Source organism: Delphinapterus leucas, chromosome 13 (assembly GCF_059928025.1).
Source record: "Delphinapterus leucas isolate spDelLeu-1000000601 "Yukka" chromosome 13, BTC_Dleu_Yukka2, whole genome shotgun sequence".
Taxonomy (NCBI): domain Eukaryota; kingdom Metazoa; phylum Chordata; class Mammalia; order Artiodactyla; family Monodontidae; genus Delphinapterus; species Delphinapterus leucas.
In genome coordinates, this window is record NC_143141.1 from 69702264 (window position 1) to 69715650 (window position 13387).

The following is a 13387-nucleotide window of genomic DNA, read 5'->3' on the forward strand; positions in this document are numbered from 1 at the left end:
CCCCTTCCCTCCCACCTCTTCCACCTTGGGTTCTTCTATGGACACACAGACCTGAGAGTTACTCTCCACTGTAGCTTTTGCCCAGCACACTGCCTGGCACAGACTTTGTGTCCTGGAGATGTTCACTGCCTGGGTCAGTGACTGTTAACTAACTGAAGAGGACGTGCCTGTGGTCCCAGGGGAGCAGCATTTTAATGGGGACCAAGCCTTAGCTTATGTGCAGCTCTGTCCGGGTGGACCCCAGCTCTGTCCAGGTGGACCTTGGGTGGGAATCCCGGGGCAGCACCCTGGGTCTGTGCTCCTCTCTGTGGTTTGGCAAGCAGGATGCTAGGGGAGCCTGTCTCACCTTGGTTATGTTCTGCCCCAGACACATTTTGGAAGAACCCGAAGTTCCTGCTGTCGGTCTGGAGGCCCCAGGAGGGCAGGAGGTTCCAAATGCCTTGTAGTGTGCTGGTGTCCCTGCTCCGGAAGCCCAGGCACAGGCACCGCAACAAGAAGCCTCACCTTGCCATTGGCTTCTACCTCTTCAGGGTAGGTGGGCCTCTCGTGGAGTCTTATCCTTTCTTCCTGTTTCCTGTCCTCTTTACCATCCATCTCTGTCTACCTACATCCTTGTCTGTCTACCATGGGTGCAAATCCTTGGGAATATGTGACCTAGAACAAGCCACCTTCTTGCATTTGAACATCAGTTTCTACATCTGTAAAATGGGGACAATGATATTTATGCAAAAGGTGGAGTAAAAGAAGATCGTGTAGCAGTGCTTATCATTGTGGCTGGCACACAGTTGGTACAATTAATTCTAGTTCCCTTTGCCCCTCCCCAAAAGCCAAGCTTACCTTGCCTCACCTTTATCCAGGATTTCTGATGATGGATTAAAATGTCACTGACTGGAACAGCAAGTCTTATGGGAGGGGAAGTGGCCTCTGGGTAGAGTCTTCTTGTATACCAGCCTCCATTAGAATTCATGCTTGTGAAAGAGCTGGATTCACTGCCTAATGAGGCCTCTCTTTTTTGTTTTTCAGATGAGCAAGGTGAGTTGCACACTTGCCAGGCTGGCGCTGGTAGGGAGTGATGTCCCGGGTTCACTGAGACTGCAGCAGCCTTATGTAAGGAGCCACGGGAAGGTCTGGCAATAATGCCAACTGCCTCTGTGTGTGCAAGTAAAGAGCATCTGCTGTTCTTTTTTATCCAAGGGCCCCCCAAAGTCCTTATACCTCCATAGACAGGTCTGAGCCTGCTGCAGAACCAATAAATTTTAGAATCGATTAAATCCCTACATAAATACTTAGGGCTAATATTGAAGACTGTCACAACATAGGAAGAATGAAAAATCACAATCTTGCCTGAGTTATGAAGCCCATAATAAAATAGATCTATAACAGATGGGACATCAGGAGCCCATGCAGCCCACCTACTAGGGGACAAGGGACAAAGGCTGGGAAAACAAAACAGAAACACAGGCAGAGGACAGCAACAGCTCTGTGTTTCAGCTGCAGTGGCAGCCTAGAGGGATCAGTTAAGGCCTGACCTACCCCAGCCTCTGGAGGGTGGTAGATATTCTTTGTTTCCCAAAGAAAACAGGAGTGAAAAACTTAATTTTCTCAGATTGGACTGAATCGAGTAAAAGGGTTTTGCAAAGAAACCATTTTGCATTGGGTGTCTTGGGTCGCTTTGGGTGTTTTGTTTTCCTCCTGAGGGAAAACTGAGCACTCCCAAAGTTGCCTATTAATTTTAAAAGAAAAAGTTATTTAGTCGAGGAGTGGTGGTGGGATGGATTGGGAGATTGGGATTGACACATATACACTAACATGTATAAAATAGATAACTAATAAGAACCTGCTATATAAAAAAATAAAATAAAATTCACACAAAAAAATCTAGGAAATAGTATAAATGATGCCAGATCTCAATATAGACATTGGTAAATCTAGACAAATCTAAAATGCCATGAATTTCTATTAAATTCTACTATTTCATATAAAAAAAGCTATTTATATCAAGCCTATTCCTAAATAGAATTGGGTCAACCTACAATAAAAAGGATAAACAGAACAAAACTATGAACCAGTTACAGAATTCAAAAGGCGAGAAAAGAGTTATAAATAGATGAGGGATAGGAAAGCAGTTAATTCTGCCAGGAGCACTAACCCTAGAACAGCTACTGCAGCTGCTTATAAAATTCAGTGCTGAGATTCCTGGCAGCCAGGGCAAAGACAGCAAAGGGCTGATTTTCTAGTTCTCATTGTCTCAATAAAGAAAGCATGTATCGCCAAGAGGTACATTTTGTTTCCCCAGCCCTAAGTGGAATCTGGGAAGTGTCTTTATGTGGTGGATAGTGTCTTCAGCCGCAACTGTGTGCATCCCCCCTTATGGACCTCCCCTCCCTCCATAGCCCTGCGTGAGAGCCGAGGGAAGAGGAAGCAAGAGAGAAAAATAGGGCCAAAGGGGGATATAAAAGAGAGAGGGAGAGAGAAAGAGAGAATAAAAATAAGAGATAAAACAAAACACAAACCAGACCTCTGATCTGGGTCTTCTGAGCTTTGGCCAGTACTCCTTCTGCTTTATGAGGCTGCTTTCACTGAGATGACACGGAGTATCCAGTTGATCTGTATGGAGGGAGATGGCTGGTGGTCCGTCTGTACCTATGAGCATAATCATGTCATAATCAACCTTGAAATGGTAGCACATACATGGAGGCAGCTTCAAGAAGTATCAAGAACGTGGACATTGGAGCTCAGCTGTCCTGAATTCCAATCCTGGCTGAGACTCTTACCTGCTAGGTGACTTTGTGCAGATGACCTAACTTGTCTGAACTTCAGACCCTCAACTGTAAAGTGGAAAGTGCAGACACAGTGACATTCCTCACCTCATCTTGTGTATGATATCGTTTTTAACACAAAGTCAAATCAGTCGACATATTTATTCAACCTCATGTGGGGTTCCAGCAAAGGTGCCCATCCTCTACCCACAGAGCTATGATGACCAGAGGAGACTGCCTCCCAAGTTCTTCTGGAAAAATGCTCCCCTGAATTGGCCTGCGACGTTTCTCAGAGAGAAGGAAGTGAGTCGGGAGCTGTGGCTGGAGCCTGGGACATACGTCATTGTGCCCTGCACATCTGAGTCCCACCAGGAGTCTGAGTTCATCCTCAGAGTCTTCTCCAGGAAGCGCGTCTTTTAGTAAGGTCCAGGCCTCTCCCGGAGGTTGGGGTCCACTTGGGCCAGGGGAGGGGGGCAGGGTGAGGCGAAAATGGCAGAGGACGGGGGTCTCTGTGACCAACACAGGGGACAGGGTGAGCAGGAGAGCAGGGCAGCTGTCTGCGCAGAGACATCCCTCACTTCTTCCTCCCTGCTCTCCTTCTAACAAATGAACACTCTGCTGGATGTAGAGAGAAAAAGCTAGAACAGGTCTGGCCCCTGCCCTCCAGGGGCTCAAAGGCTGGAAAGGACATGGACGTATGAACAGTTATTTATGTTATGCTGTGTCTGGGGTAAGCGTTTATCTGTCCAGGGTGTTTGGAGAGCACCAAGGAGAAGCATCTGAGCCACCCTTCCATGGTCCTGGGGGAAGCAGGGGTGGCCTCAAGGACGTGGTGATTCCTAAGAGATGCACAGGGTTTGTTCAGTTGAGGGGGGCTGCCATCAACCATCAGGCTCAGACGAACCAATATACACTCATCCCAGCCAAATTTATTACAGGCCAACCTCGGAGATATGGCAGGTTTAGTTCCAGACCACTGCAATAAAGCAAATACTGTGTTAAAGAGAGTCACAGGATTTTTTTGGTTTTCCAGGGCATATAAAAATTATGTTTACACTGTACTGTAGTCTATTAAGTGTGCCATAGCATTATGTCTTAAAAAAACAATGCGCGTACCTTAATTAAAAAATACTCGGGAATTCCCTGGCTGTCCAGTGGTTAGGACTCTGCACTTCCACTGCAGGGGGCACAGGTTGGATCCCTGGTCAGGGAACTAAGATCCTGCGTGCCGAGTTGTGCGGCAAAAAAAAAAAAAAAAAAAACAAACTTGACTGCTAAAAAATGCTAACCATTTTCTGAGCCTTCAGTGAGTTAGAATCTTTTTGCAATGGTAACATCACTGATCAAAGATCACAGTAACAAATATAATAATGAAAACGCTTGAAATATTGCGAGAATTACCAAAATGTGACAGAGAGACAGGCAGTGAGCCAATGCTGTTGGAAAAATGGCGCCCATAGACTTGCTCTATGCAGGGTTGCCAGAAACCTTCAATCTGTAAAAAAATGCACTAACACGGAGCACAGTGAAATGAGGTAAGCCTGTATTTTGCCTATGATTGTTCTGACATGACAGCCCTTCAGTGCTTAGAACCCAGTTCTTTTTCCATCATATTTAGGGCATAGATAGTCTATCTTGGTCCCAGGCCTTACTGCCTTGTGAGACCACTGAGTCTGAACGTATGAGTGGGAGTAGTTAGATGAGGGTGGGGGAAGGAAAGGGCACACGGGGAGGAGGGTTCTGCTTGAGCAAAGGCCGTGGGGTGAGAACACAGGGCACGTGGGGAGGTACAGCCGTGTGCTGAGCCCTGTGCCAGACTGCACACTTCAAGGGCAAGTGGGGAGTCAGCTAAGGAACTGGGAAGGTGAGTTCCCAGGGGTGGGAGAATATTGGTCAAAACGTTCCCAAAATGATCCCCAAGAAGTAATTCGGTCTTTTCTCCCCCCTCAGTGAAATTGGCCGCAATTCAAGTGTCATCTTCCCTAAGGTGAGTTGTCAGGTGGAATTCCACATGATGGGGACCGTTTACAGAGCTGGGAAGGGGGACTTCTCCCCTCACATTCAGGGGTCCGGGGAAGAGGTCTGCAGATCCTGCAGGCCCTACTCTATGGCACACATAGTATGTTATCTATCGTGCCCTAGAAGTATGCAGGTTCTGCTGTTTTTGCACCAAAATAACTGCCCTCTGGTCAGGTCCTTGGCATTGAAGGCCCGAAGCCCCAGATGCATGAGTCACACCTCCATGTCCTTCTGTTTCTCTCTACCCGGTGTTTCTTCCGCCCCTTTCACTGTTTGCTACTTCCCCAAAGCCAGTGACGACTGGAGAAACAGGGATGTGGGTGAGTGCTATGGTAAAACATTTAAACCAGCACTCGAGGTCAGACTCACAGATTTCAGAGGCCTGGGAGCCGTGAGCACATTAGAGTGTGCACGAGAGTCCGTTCGTCCAGGGGAATGACCAAGTTCTTCTGTGTGTCTGTTCCTATAGGAAACTGTAGACCAAATGGAGGGCAGGATGAATTCTTCACCCAACTCTTTGAAAAGGTAAGTTGAACCAAGGGAGGTAGCAAGGAGCAGGGCACGCTGTGGAGCCTATAATCCCATGGCGGGTGGGTTTGCATCTGCCTGACCCTGTGTGTAAATTGTGATTTAAGGCTTTCTAGTCCCCAAACTGCCACTTTCTATGAAAGCCCTCAAGGTTTTAGACAAATGAGTAGAGCTGTTGTTTCCAGAAGGCTCCTGTAAAACGCATATCCGTTCTTGGAAGCTACATTGATTTGTTGTAGGAAAAACAACTTTAATTTTTAATCCCTGTGACAATGGAATATGGCAGAGGTGAGACTCAGTGTTGGGAGGTGTGGGTGGAGCCTGGCAATGATGAGCCCTCAGGGGTCTGGGGGAGGGACGCCCAGGGAGAAGACCCCGTGGGTGGGTTGGTGAGGGTGGAACCGGTAAGAGGCACTGGGGAGGAGGAAGGCTACCCTCCTGGTCCCTTCCAGTTCTTTCCTTGGGCTGACCCATGTTTGAGCACCAGCAAGAGGCCACCCTGTCCCTAACCTGAAGGATGCGAAGTACATTTAGAAACAGGGCAAGAAATCTGGGCCTGACATTTGAGTGATGTCATTACAACTGGAAGAACATGAACTGCCTGTGTTAGTAACACTCCTGATTTAATTCACAAGTTGCCTCCCCTCCCGTCTTCTCTCATCTTCACCACTGGCATTTTGCTTAATGTCATCAGAGAGGATACATCAGAATCTTATGTGTGTTGTTTATAAAAGTTTTCCTCCATACCAGGGGTTTCCAAACGTCTTTTACGGCAGTCCTTTTTATTAAATGGAATCTCACAGAGAAACCTAACATATATAAAACAGATGAATATGAACAGATAACTTATAGCCATTTTATAAGCTCAAATTTATGGTACTTATATTGCATTAATATGTTCTAAAGTTAAATGTTCATGTAAAGGGTTGCTTTTCTGAACTCTAAAATGGAAATCTGGACTCTTGGCTAAGGATAGTTTATTAATAATAAAACTGAAACCCAATTGCTGAACTTTCAAAGCATCTCTATAGAACCCAGTTTGAGAATCACCGCTATTAGTCTACCTCTTAAGAGTCCTGCCCTGCTGGGGTGCTCTGAAATTGGCACCCAGTTAAACTGTTGTAGAAGTTCTTATGAAATTCCAGATTTAATTATACGTCTAGTCATGTTCCTTATGTGCAGGAAAATGGTGTCACTTATTCTGCCCAGAAATGACATATGTGCCACCCTGAGCAGATGTGGGAGAGGCCTTTCCCAACCCCCTATAGCTGTGGGCCCTCTGCATCTAACGAGCCTTCAGCAGTGATGATTCTCTTCTACCACTCTGCTTCTGCTCCAGCATCCAGAAATAAATGCAGTCCAACTGCAGAAGATCCTGAACCACATGCCCTGGGCAGGTGAGTATTTCAGAGTCATCCTGTAGGACTCAGGGGTCACAACTTTTCTGAACTCTGGGTCTATTTCTCTTTCTCCTGGTGGGACATGTGAATGCCCACTGGTCCCCCCAGGAGCTGTGTCTTATACCAGGGTGGGTCGTGTGGTCTGACAAAGAGGTAGAGGAATTTATGCAGCTTAGAAAATTGTTCTTTTTTTTTTTTTTTTTTGCTTAGTTGAGTGTGTAAAGATAGACGGCAGTGAAAATGAAGATTTCTGCTAGTTTGCTAATTTGAGAAGAATAGCTGAATATTTCTTTCTTGGCATATAAAGTCCATGTGGAAGAATGGCATTCATTTTCTCAACCCGGCAAATAAATATTAAGTATCGACTAGCTTACCAGAGAGCTCTCTGATGAGCTCATAGTTAAATTGATTAACCCACAGAAATCTGATAGGAGCACATCACGAAGGAGAACTGCAGATGGGCGGTGTGGATGCCTTTGTATGAAGCTTGGGATAAATCATCAGAAAAGCTTAAAGCCCATATAAAAGTATTTTATGTGTATATTTTGAGTGAGAAAAACATGATTTTGAAAAAAAGTAAACCAAACAATTAAAGGGTATTTGCTACCTGAAATATGTGATTGCTTCTCCTTTACATGAAGCCAAGATTTCAAACCCAAACACACTCAGAAACTGTATAATTTCCAGATGGTTTCTCAAAGCCAAACTCGGGTATCATAAAAGAGCCAGAAAGGGAGACTCTAGAAATTATACAATATGAGATGCAGCCCCACCCTACACCTCAAAAAAAATTGTAAAAGAGATGGCTTCTGCACATTAAAAATTTTAAGGCATTAATCACAAGCATGCAAAATGATTTTTGAAAGAATGAATGGACACATTGCTTTCATTTATTCCTATGAGAGGGTTTCTGGTTGATAGAGCTACTATAGCTTTGGGCAAAATAGTTGGTAAAGTCTTCCATAATAAATGAGGAAATGTGGGTTGGAAAGTTGCAATATGATTCACAAGTTTCATCATCAATCCCAAGAGTTATATAAATATTAACCCAGAGAGATAATTCTATGTTATGGGTCAGAGCCTATACGTTTTAGGTATTTAGTTGAGAGTCTCTGTATTCTGCCCTTGGTCCCCTTAGACTTCCTCAACTTTTATCAATGGCTTGGAAGAAGACATGGCATGCAGGCTTATCAGATCTGCAGAGGGCACAGAACTGGGAGGAATAATTAATATTATAGCCAACAGAATTAAAATTCAGAATGTTCACCACAAGCTGTGCCCAAGCCAAAAAGATGAAATGTGGTCAGGGTGATAATTAAAATCTGCCATTTTATAATATTTAAAAAATCAGTTGCACAAGCTCCTAACAGAAGAGACCTCATCTTTGTGGCAGTTAATTTGAAAGCTATCTGGTTAATTTAGTTGACCTTGAGCTTAACATGTGCTAATAGTTTCAAGTCGCTGCTAAATAAGCAAATCCAAATTCAGGCGGTATTTAGTGGAAGCATTTAGTGTGTGTTTTTGAAATTGTGTTCCAAGAAATGTTAGAAACCGAGAGGCTTTAGTAAGTGCTCCGTGAAGTAAAATGGGTTAGATTCTATGGTCAGTTGTGCTTAGGAAATGCTGCATTAAACAAAATTTCAACGTTGGCTCCTGTACATGGATCACGTGCTAAGGTACATGGTGATGGAGACAAGGGTCATAGATACAGAATATTTCAAATGTATTTGAACTCAAAACCCTTTCTCTGCAAAACGTCTCCCTTGGAACCTAATTTGGGAAATGTGGACTGAAAATGTTGGAAGTGATAGACCCACCGTGCTCTGCTTACTCCACCTGCAGCTGCAGGAGTGCGTTCCAGTCTTGGTGCCACATTTTAGGGAGACGCTCGCAAAGCAAAGTGCGTAGAAGAGGGAGGTGAGAGTTTAGAAACCATATCATCTGGGGAACCGATGGAGAAATGTTTAGATGTTTCGAATGGAGGGGAGGAGTCGAAGAGGGGACAAATACCTGTTTATGCTTTTCTGGAGGTAGAACTAGGACTAGTGAGTGAGTTTTACAGGAGCTTCCTTTGGAATTAACATGAGAAATTTCTCCTGACTTGGAGCTATGGATCCATGTGAAAAAGTGAGCTCCCAGAACCGACAGGCCATCTGTCAGGACATCTGAGATTGTCTCCCAGTTTGGGTGGGAGCTTGAAAAAGGTGCCCTTTCAGACTGGGGAGCCTGTGACTCTATTGTCCTGTCTGCCCCCATCCCAGCCCTCCGATACACAGGGCCATGTTCATCTGACCTACTGTGAAGCAAAACCAGAATGTTCTCTGCAGGGTTTTACTGTATTACTTGGATGTAGGAATCCCCTCTAAGCCTTCTCTCTCTGTCTCCACTGTTCTCATTCTTCCTGCCCCAACGTAAATGGTGGTCATTGGACCCTATGGTCGGCCTAGACAGCACTGCCTCTTCCTGTTCAGAAAAGGGCCATGCCACGCCCATGCAGACTCTTTCTGTTCCTTCACAGGTCTAAGGAGTGAACAGCCTCTCTTCAGCCTCGAGGCCTGCCAGGGGATCCTGGCCCTACTGGATGTATCTTTTTGGGTTTGTGGGAGGATGCATTCTGCTGTTTGAGAGCTTTGCCCTGGAGCCAGGTGGCCTGGGGTTGAATCCCAACCCTAGCACTTACTAGGTCTGTGATCTCCGACTAGTCACTTAGCCTCACTGTGCCCCAGGTCCTCATGTGCAGCACAGAGATGGTATTAAAACCTATTCTGGGGCTTCCCTGGTGGCACAGTGGTTAAGAATCCGCCTGCCAATGCAGGGGACACAGGTTCGATCCCTGGTCTGGGAAGATCCCGCGTGCCACGGAGCAACTAAGCCCATGCGCCACAACTACTGAAGCCCATGCACCTAGAGCCCGTGCTCCGCAGCAAGAGAAGCCACCGCAATGAGAAGCCCGTGCGCTGCAACGAAGAGTAGCCCCCGCTCACTGCAACTAGAGAAAGTCCGTGAGCAGCAACGAAGACCCCAAAAATAGCAGCCAAAATACAAAAAAAAATCCCAAAAACGAAACCTATTCTGTAAGATTTGTATATGAATACAAATGAGATAACCCATGTAAAGTGCTTAGGACAGAACTGTCATCGAAAAGTGATCAATATTGTTATTAATAACAATAAGCTTACTTCCTGACAGCGAGGATGAGGCAGCTGCAGGGTGGCGGTTAGTAACAATTCTCCAGGTTACAAGGAGCTTTTACAAGAGCCTCAGGGTCCTGAGTTCTCCATTTGGTGATGGGGCAGCAGCTGCCCCCATCTACAGATCAGGAAGCCAGAGCTTGGGTAGTTCCATGACATGCCGCGAAATCAGCTTTCCTCGTTCTCAACACTGTCATTTTTCTAGCAAACCCTCTGCCTTAAGTTATTCGGAGTTTAATTACCCACGCCACAGAGAGGCACATAGAATGGATACTGTGAGAGGGGTTGCAAATATAAAGAATGTTGGCAGAAACTTTGCAGAGGCTGCGGGCAGTGTGGGATGGTGATCAGGTAGGCAGGCATTGGGGCAGGTCCCAGCCTTGTCAGCAGCTGTATGAACTTGGACAAGATCATGCTCTCTGAGCCCTCATTTCCTCATCCATAAGAGGGAGGAGTTAGTACCTACCCCACCTACTAGGTGAAAATGAAGTTCCATAGGTCAAGTGTATAGCTCAGTGCTAGGCCCACCATCAGGGCTCAAAGAGAGGTGGTGTGTCATGGTGTTTTTGAGCCAGTGTCTCTGATGCGGGGGTACTTGGACGTGGTCTACAGGGCTAAGCATGCAGCTTTTAACCGTTCCTAAAATGACTAAATATAAGAGGCATCCTTAGCCACCCTGTGCCTGACTCCTTCCATGAGTTTGTTTTGACAACAGTGAAAAAAAGAGTTACTATTTTTTATTTAAATCGCATCAGATTGGCCATGTCAGAATACCCTGCTTCACTAAATGGTAACTGTCATCACCACCATCATCAGACCATCCTCTCCTCTCAGTGCTGCTGTGTTCCAGCTCATTCCGTCCTTTCCTAGTAAGGGCCAGGGAGCCCTGGGCTGCACTGAGCAGTCAAGGGAGGCCAGCTAGGGATAGCTAACATCGAATGGGGTGTCCCAAATTGCACATTGCTGTGTGGAGGGCCCATTACTGCCTCCAGAGGTGTGGACAAAACTCCCCTGGCGGCTTTGACCTTAACCCTGCTATCAGCTTAATGCGTCCGGCACCGTGAGTATCCAGGAATTCAGGGACCCGTGGACGCAGCTGATGCTCTATCAGGTAAGATGCTCTATCAGGTAAGATGCTCTATCAGGTAAGATGCTCTGTCAGGTATCACCACGCCTCCCACGGGACAGTGCAGAAATGGCAATTCTGCAGAACTATAAGGCACCCCTCTCCCTTTCAGCCCTTTCTACCCAAACACTCACCTAATCTTCCCTAATGTCCTTTTAGTGTTTCCTCCTTTCTCTCCCGAACTCAGAGAGCCTGTTGCAATAGTCTTCTGAATTTTTAAAGCGACATCTGATCACATCGCTTCCTTACTAAAAATTTTTTGAGACTCCCCATGGCCGTCAGTCGAGTTCACGCTCTTTAGCTTGGCATTTAGAGTCCTTCATAAATTGGCTCCCTCCTACTTTTCCAATCATTACTCACAACTGTCCTCCCGTCTCCTGAGTCATAAGGTTGGAAGCGCTTCAAAATTTGGATGATGTGCTCAGATTAGGCACGTTCACCTATACCAAGACTCTCCATCCCCCGTAACAGAAAGACCGCCCACTCTCACAAGCCTTAAGGAGAACTGGGAGAGGAGGTGGGATCCTGACAGGGACCCCCTGCCCTATTCTTGTCTAGGCAGCCGGGCCTGCCGGTGGAGCCTCACAGTCAGCAGTCCTGCAGCCTTGACACTGGGGTGTGAGGGCTCTCAGGCGGGGCTTGGAAACGCCTGGCTTCCTTAGCCTTTGGTGTGGGCTCTTCGCAGGAGGTTTTCCACAAGCAAGACACTAACTGCTCAGGATGCCTGAACTGGGCCCAGCTGCGGGCTGCCATGAGGGACACAGGTAGGCCTGGAGGCGGGTGGGGAGGTGATGCTGCAGGGCGCACACCAGGCAGGGGATGGGGCGGTGGGGGTGAGTGGTGCTGGGCAGGGTGTGTGGCGTCCTGCAATCTTCTAATGAGTAGGGTTACTCCCCAAGTTCAGAGGCCCAAAGACCAGGATCCGTGAATAACTAAACCATTGATTATTATCACTATGATCACAGCTAACATTTATTGAGGGTTGGCACGTGTATACTCGCATTTAATCTTTGCCAACACCCTGTTCTAATCCCCACTTCACAGAGGAAGAAATTGAAGCTCAGAAAAGTTAACTTGCCTGGGACTTAAATCCAGGACTCCCAGACTCCAAGGCAGATGCTCTTGACCACTAAGCAGACTGCCTCCTGCCTTCAAGGCCAGTAACCCACGTGATAAAAAGATCCTCATGCTGGTTGCCTAGGGGACAGGGATGGAGAATGGAGAGACAATAAAATTAATAGGCTAAATAATTGAAAAATTCACAATGAACCGCGTAAAAGAAGATCATAGGCTATTAGGATTCAGGTCCCGGAAGTGGAGGGACAATTTAAGGGGCCTCAGGTGGGAGGGGAGCTGGATATGAGGTTTCCGGCACCCACGGTGGGGACCCTTGTTCAATGCAGGAATCGTGCTCAGTGATGACGTCTGCCAGCTGATGCTTATCCACTACGGTAGCCCTGACCTCCAGATGGCCTTCGTCAGCTTTGTCCGCTTGATGCTGCGTGTGGAGGACCTGCAGAGTGAGCTGGGGGGAACGAGGGAGGGCCCGGGCTTCCTCTGCTCTCCTCGTGGATTGCCCACCTGTCCCCAGTTCAAGCACGAGAGAGGACTGCTGCCAGTGCAGGGAGCTCTGGGGAACGCTGGCTCTGTGCCTGTGAAACCTAGCTGCATCTACCCGAACTAACTTATAAAGGAGAAGAGTTCTGAGTGCCCTTCGTTCTGCTGAGTGCGCGATGGAGCACTGTATTCACTGCACTTATTCATTTGTGCATCAAATATGACTGGGCGCCCACTGTGTGCCAGGCATATGTGAAGGTGCAAGTGTTTGTTGAATGAATGAGTGTGATACACTGAGGAGAAAACAGCTCTGTGTCTGACACTGGCTGTCCTCCCCTTCCATTCAAGCTGCACAGCTTTACTGAGCACCTGCTGTGGGCCAGATGTGGAGACACTGGAGTCTGGAGTTGAATCATCTGTCCTTTCTGTCGAAAACACATCCTCCGTTTGGGCTGCTTAGAAAGAGACTAATAAAAGCTGGGGTTTCTTCCTTGACCTCGGATGTTCAGCTTATGGAATAAGCTTCTAAGATATAGGGACCCTCAACGTGTATCTACCCTCAATCACTCCCATATTTGAGCGTGAAGGTGGGATGCAGGTGGAGGGGCAATGGTTAGAACTTCTGAGCCCGTACCCAAGCACAGATCCCCAAGGACACCTGATCCCAAGCAATCCTCCCATAGCGACATACTCCACACTGAGAGAGCACTACAGCCATCAGAGTGGCACCTGACGCAGGGCAGCTCACAGCTTGAGCAGAGGCTCCTAGAAAGCAACGTGCTATCATGGCAAGAGAGCTGGACTGAA

General features: G+C 46.9%; 1 protein-coding gene across 1 annotated transcript in view; it reads left to right on the forward strand.

Annotated features, from left to right (window-relative positions):
- The window catches only part of CAPN14 (calpain 14), a 49449-nt gene that overhangs the window by 10587 nt on the left and 25475 nt on the right, over window positions 1-13387 (forward strand). Inside the window, exons 5-15 of the mRNA XM_089922496.1 lie at window positions 368-531; window positions 1024-1032; window positions 2973-3178; window positions 4710-4746; window positions 4969-5098; window positions 5248-5303; window positions 6646-6703; window positions 9225-9289; window positions 10940-11008; window positions 11709-11787; window positions 12427-12543. Of these exons, the coding sequence (XP_089778622.1) occupies window positions 368-531; window positions 1024-1032; window positions 2973-3178; window positions 4710-4746; window positions 4969-5098; window positions 5248-5303; window positions 6646-6703; window positions 9225-9289; window positions 10940-11008; window positions 11709-11787; window positions 12427-12543 (990 nt within the window). The remainder of the gene's footprint in view (window positions 1-367; window positions 532-1023; window positions 1033-2972; window positions 3179-4709; window positions 4747-4968; window positions 5099-5247; window positions 5304-6645; window positions 6704-9224; window positions 9290-10939; window positions 11009-11708; window positions 11788-12426; window positions 12544-13387) is intronic.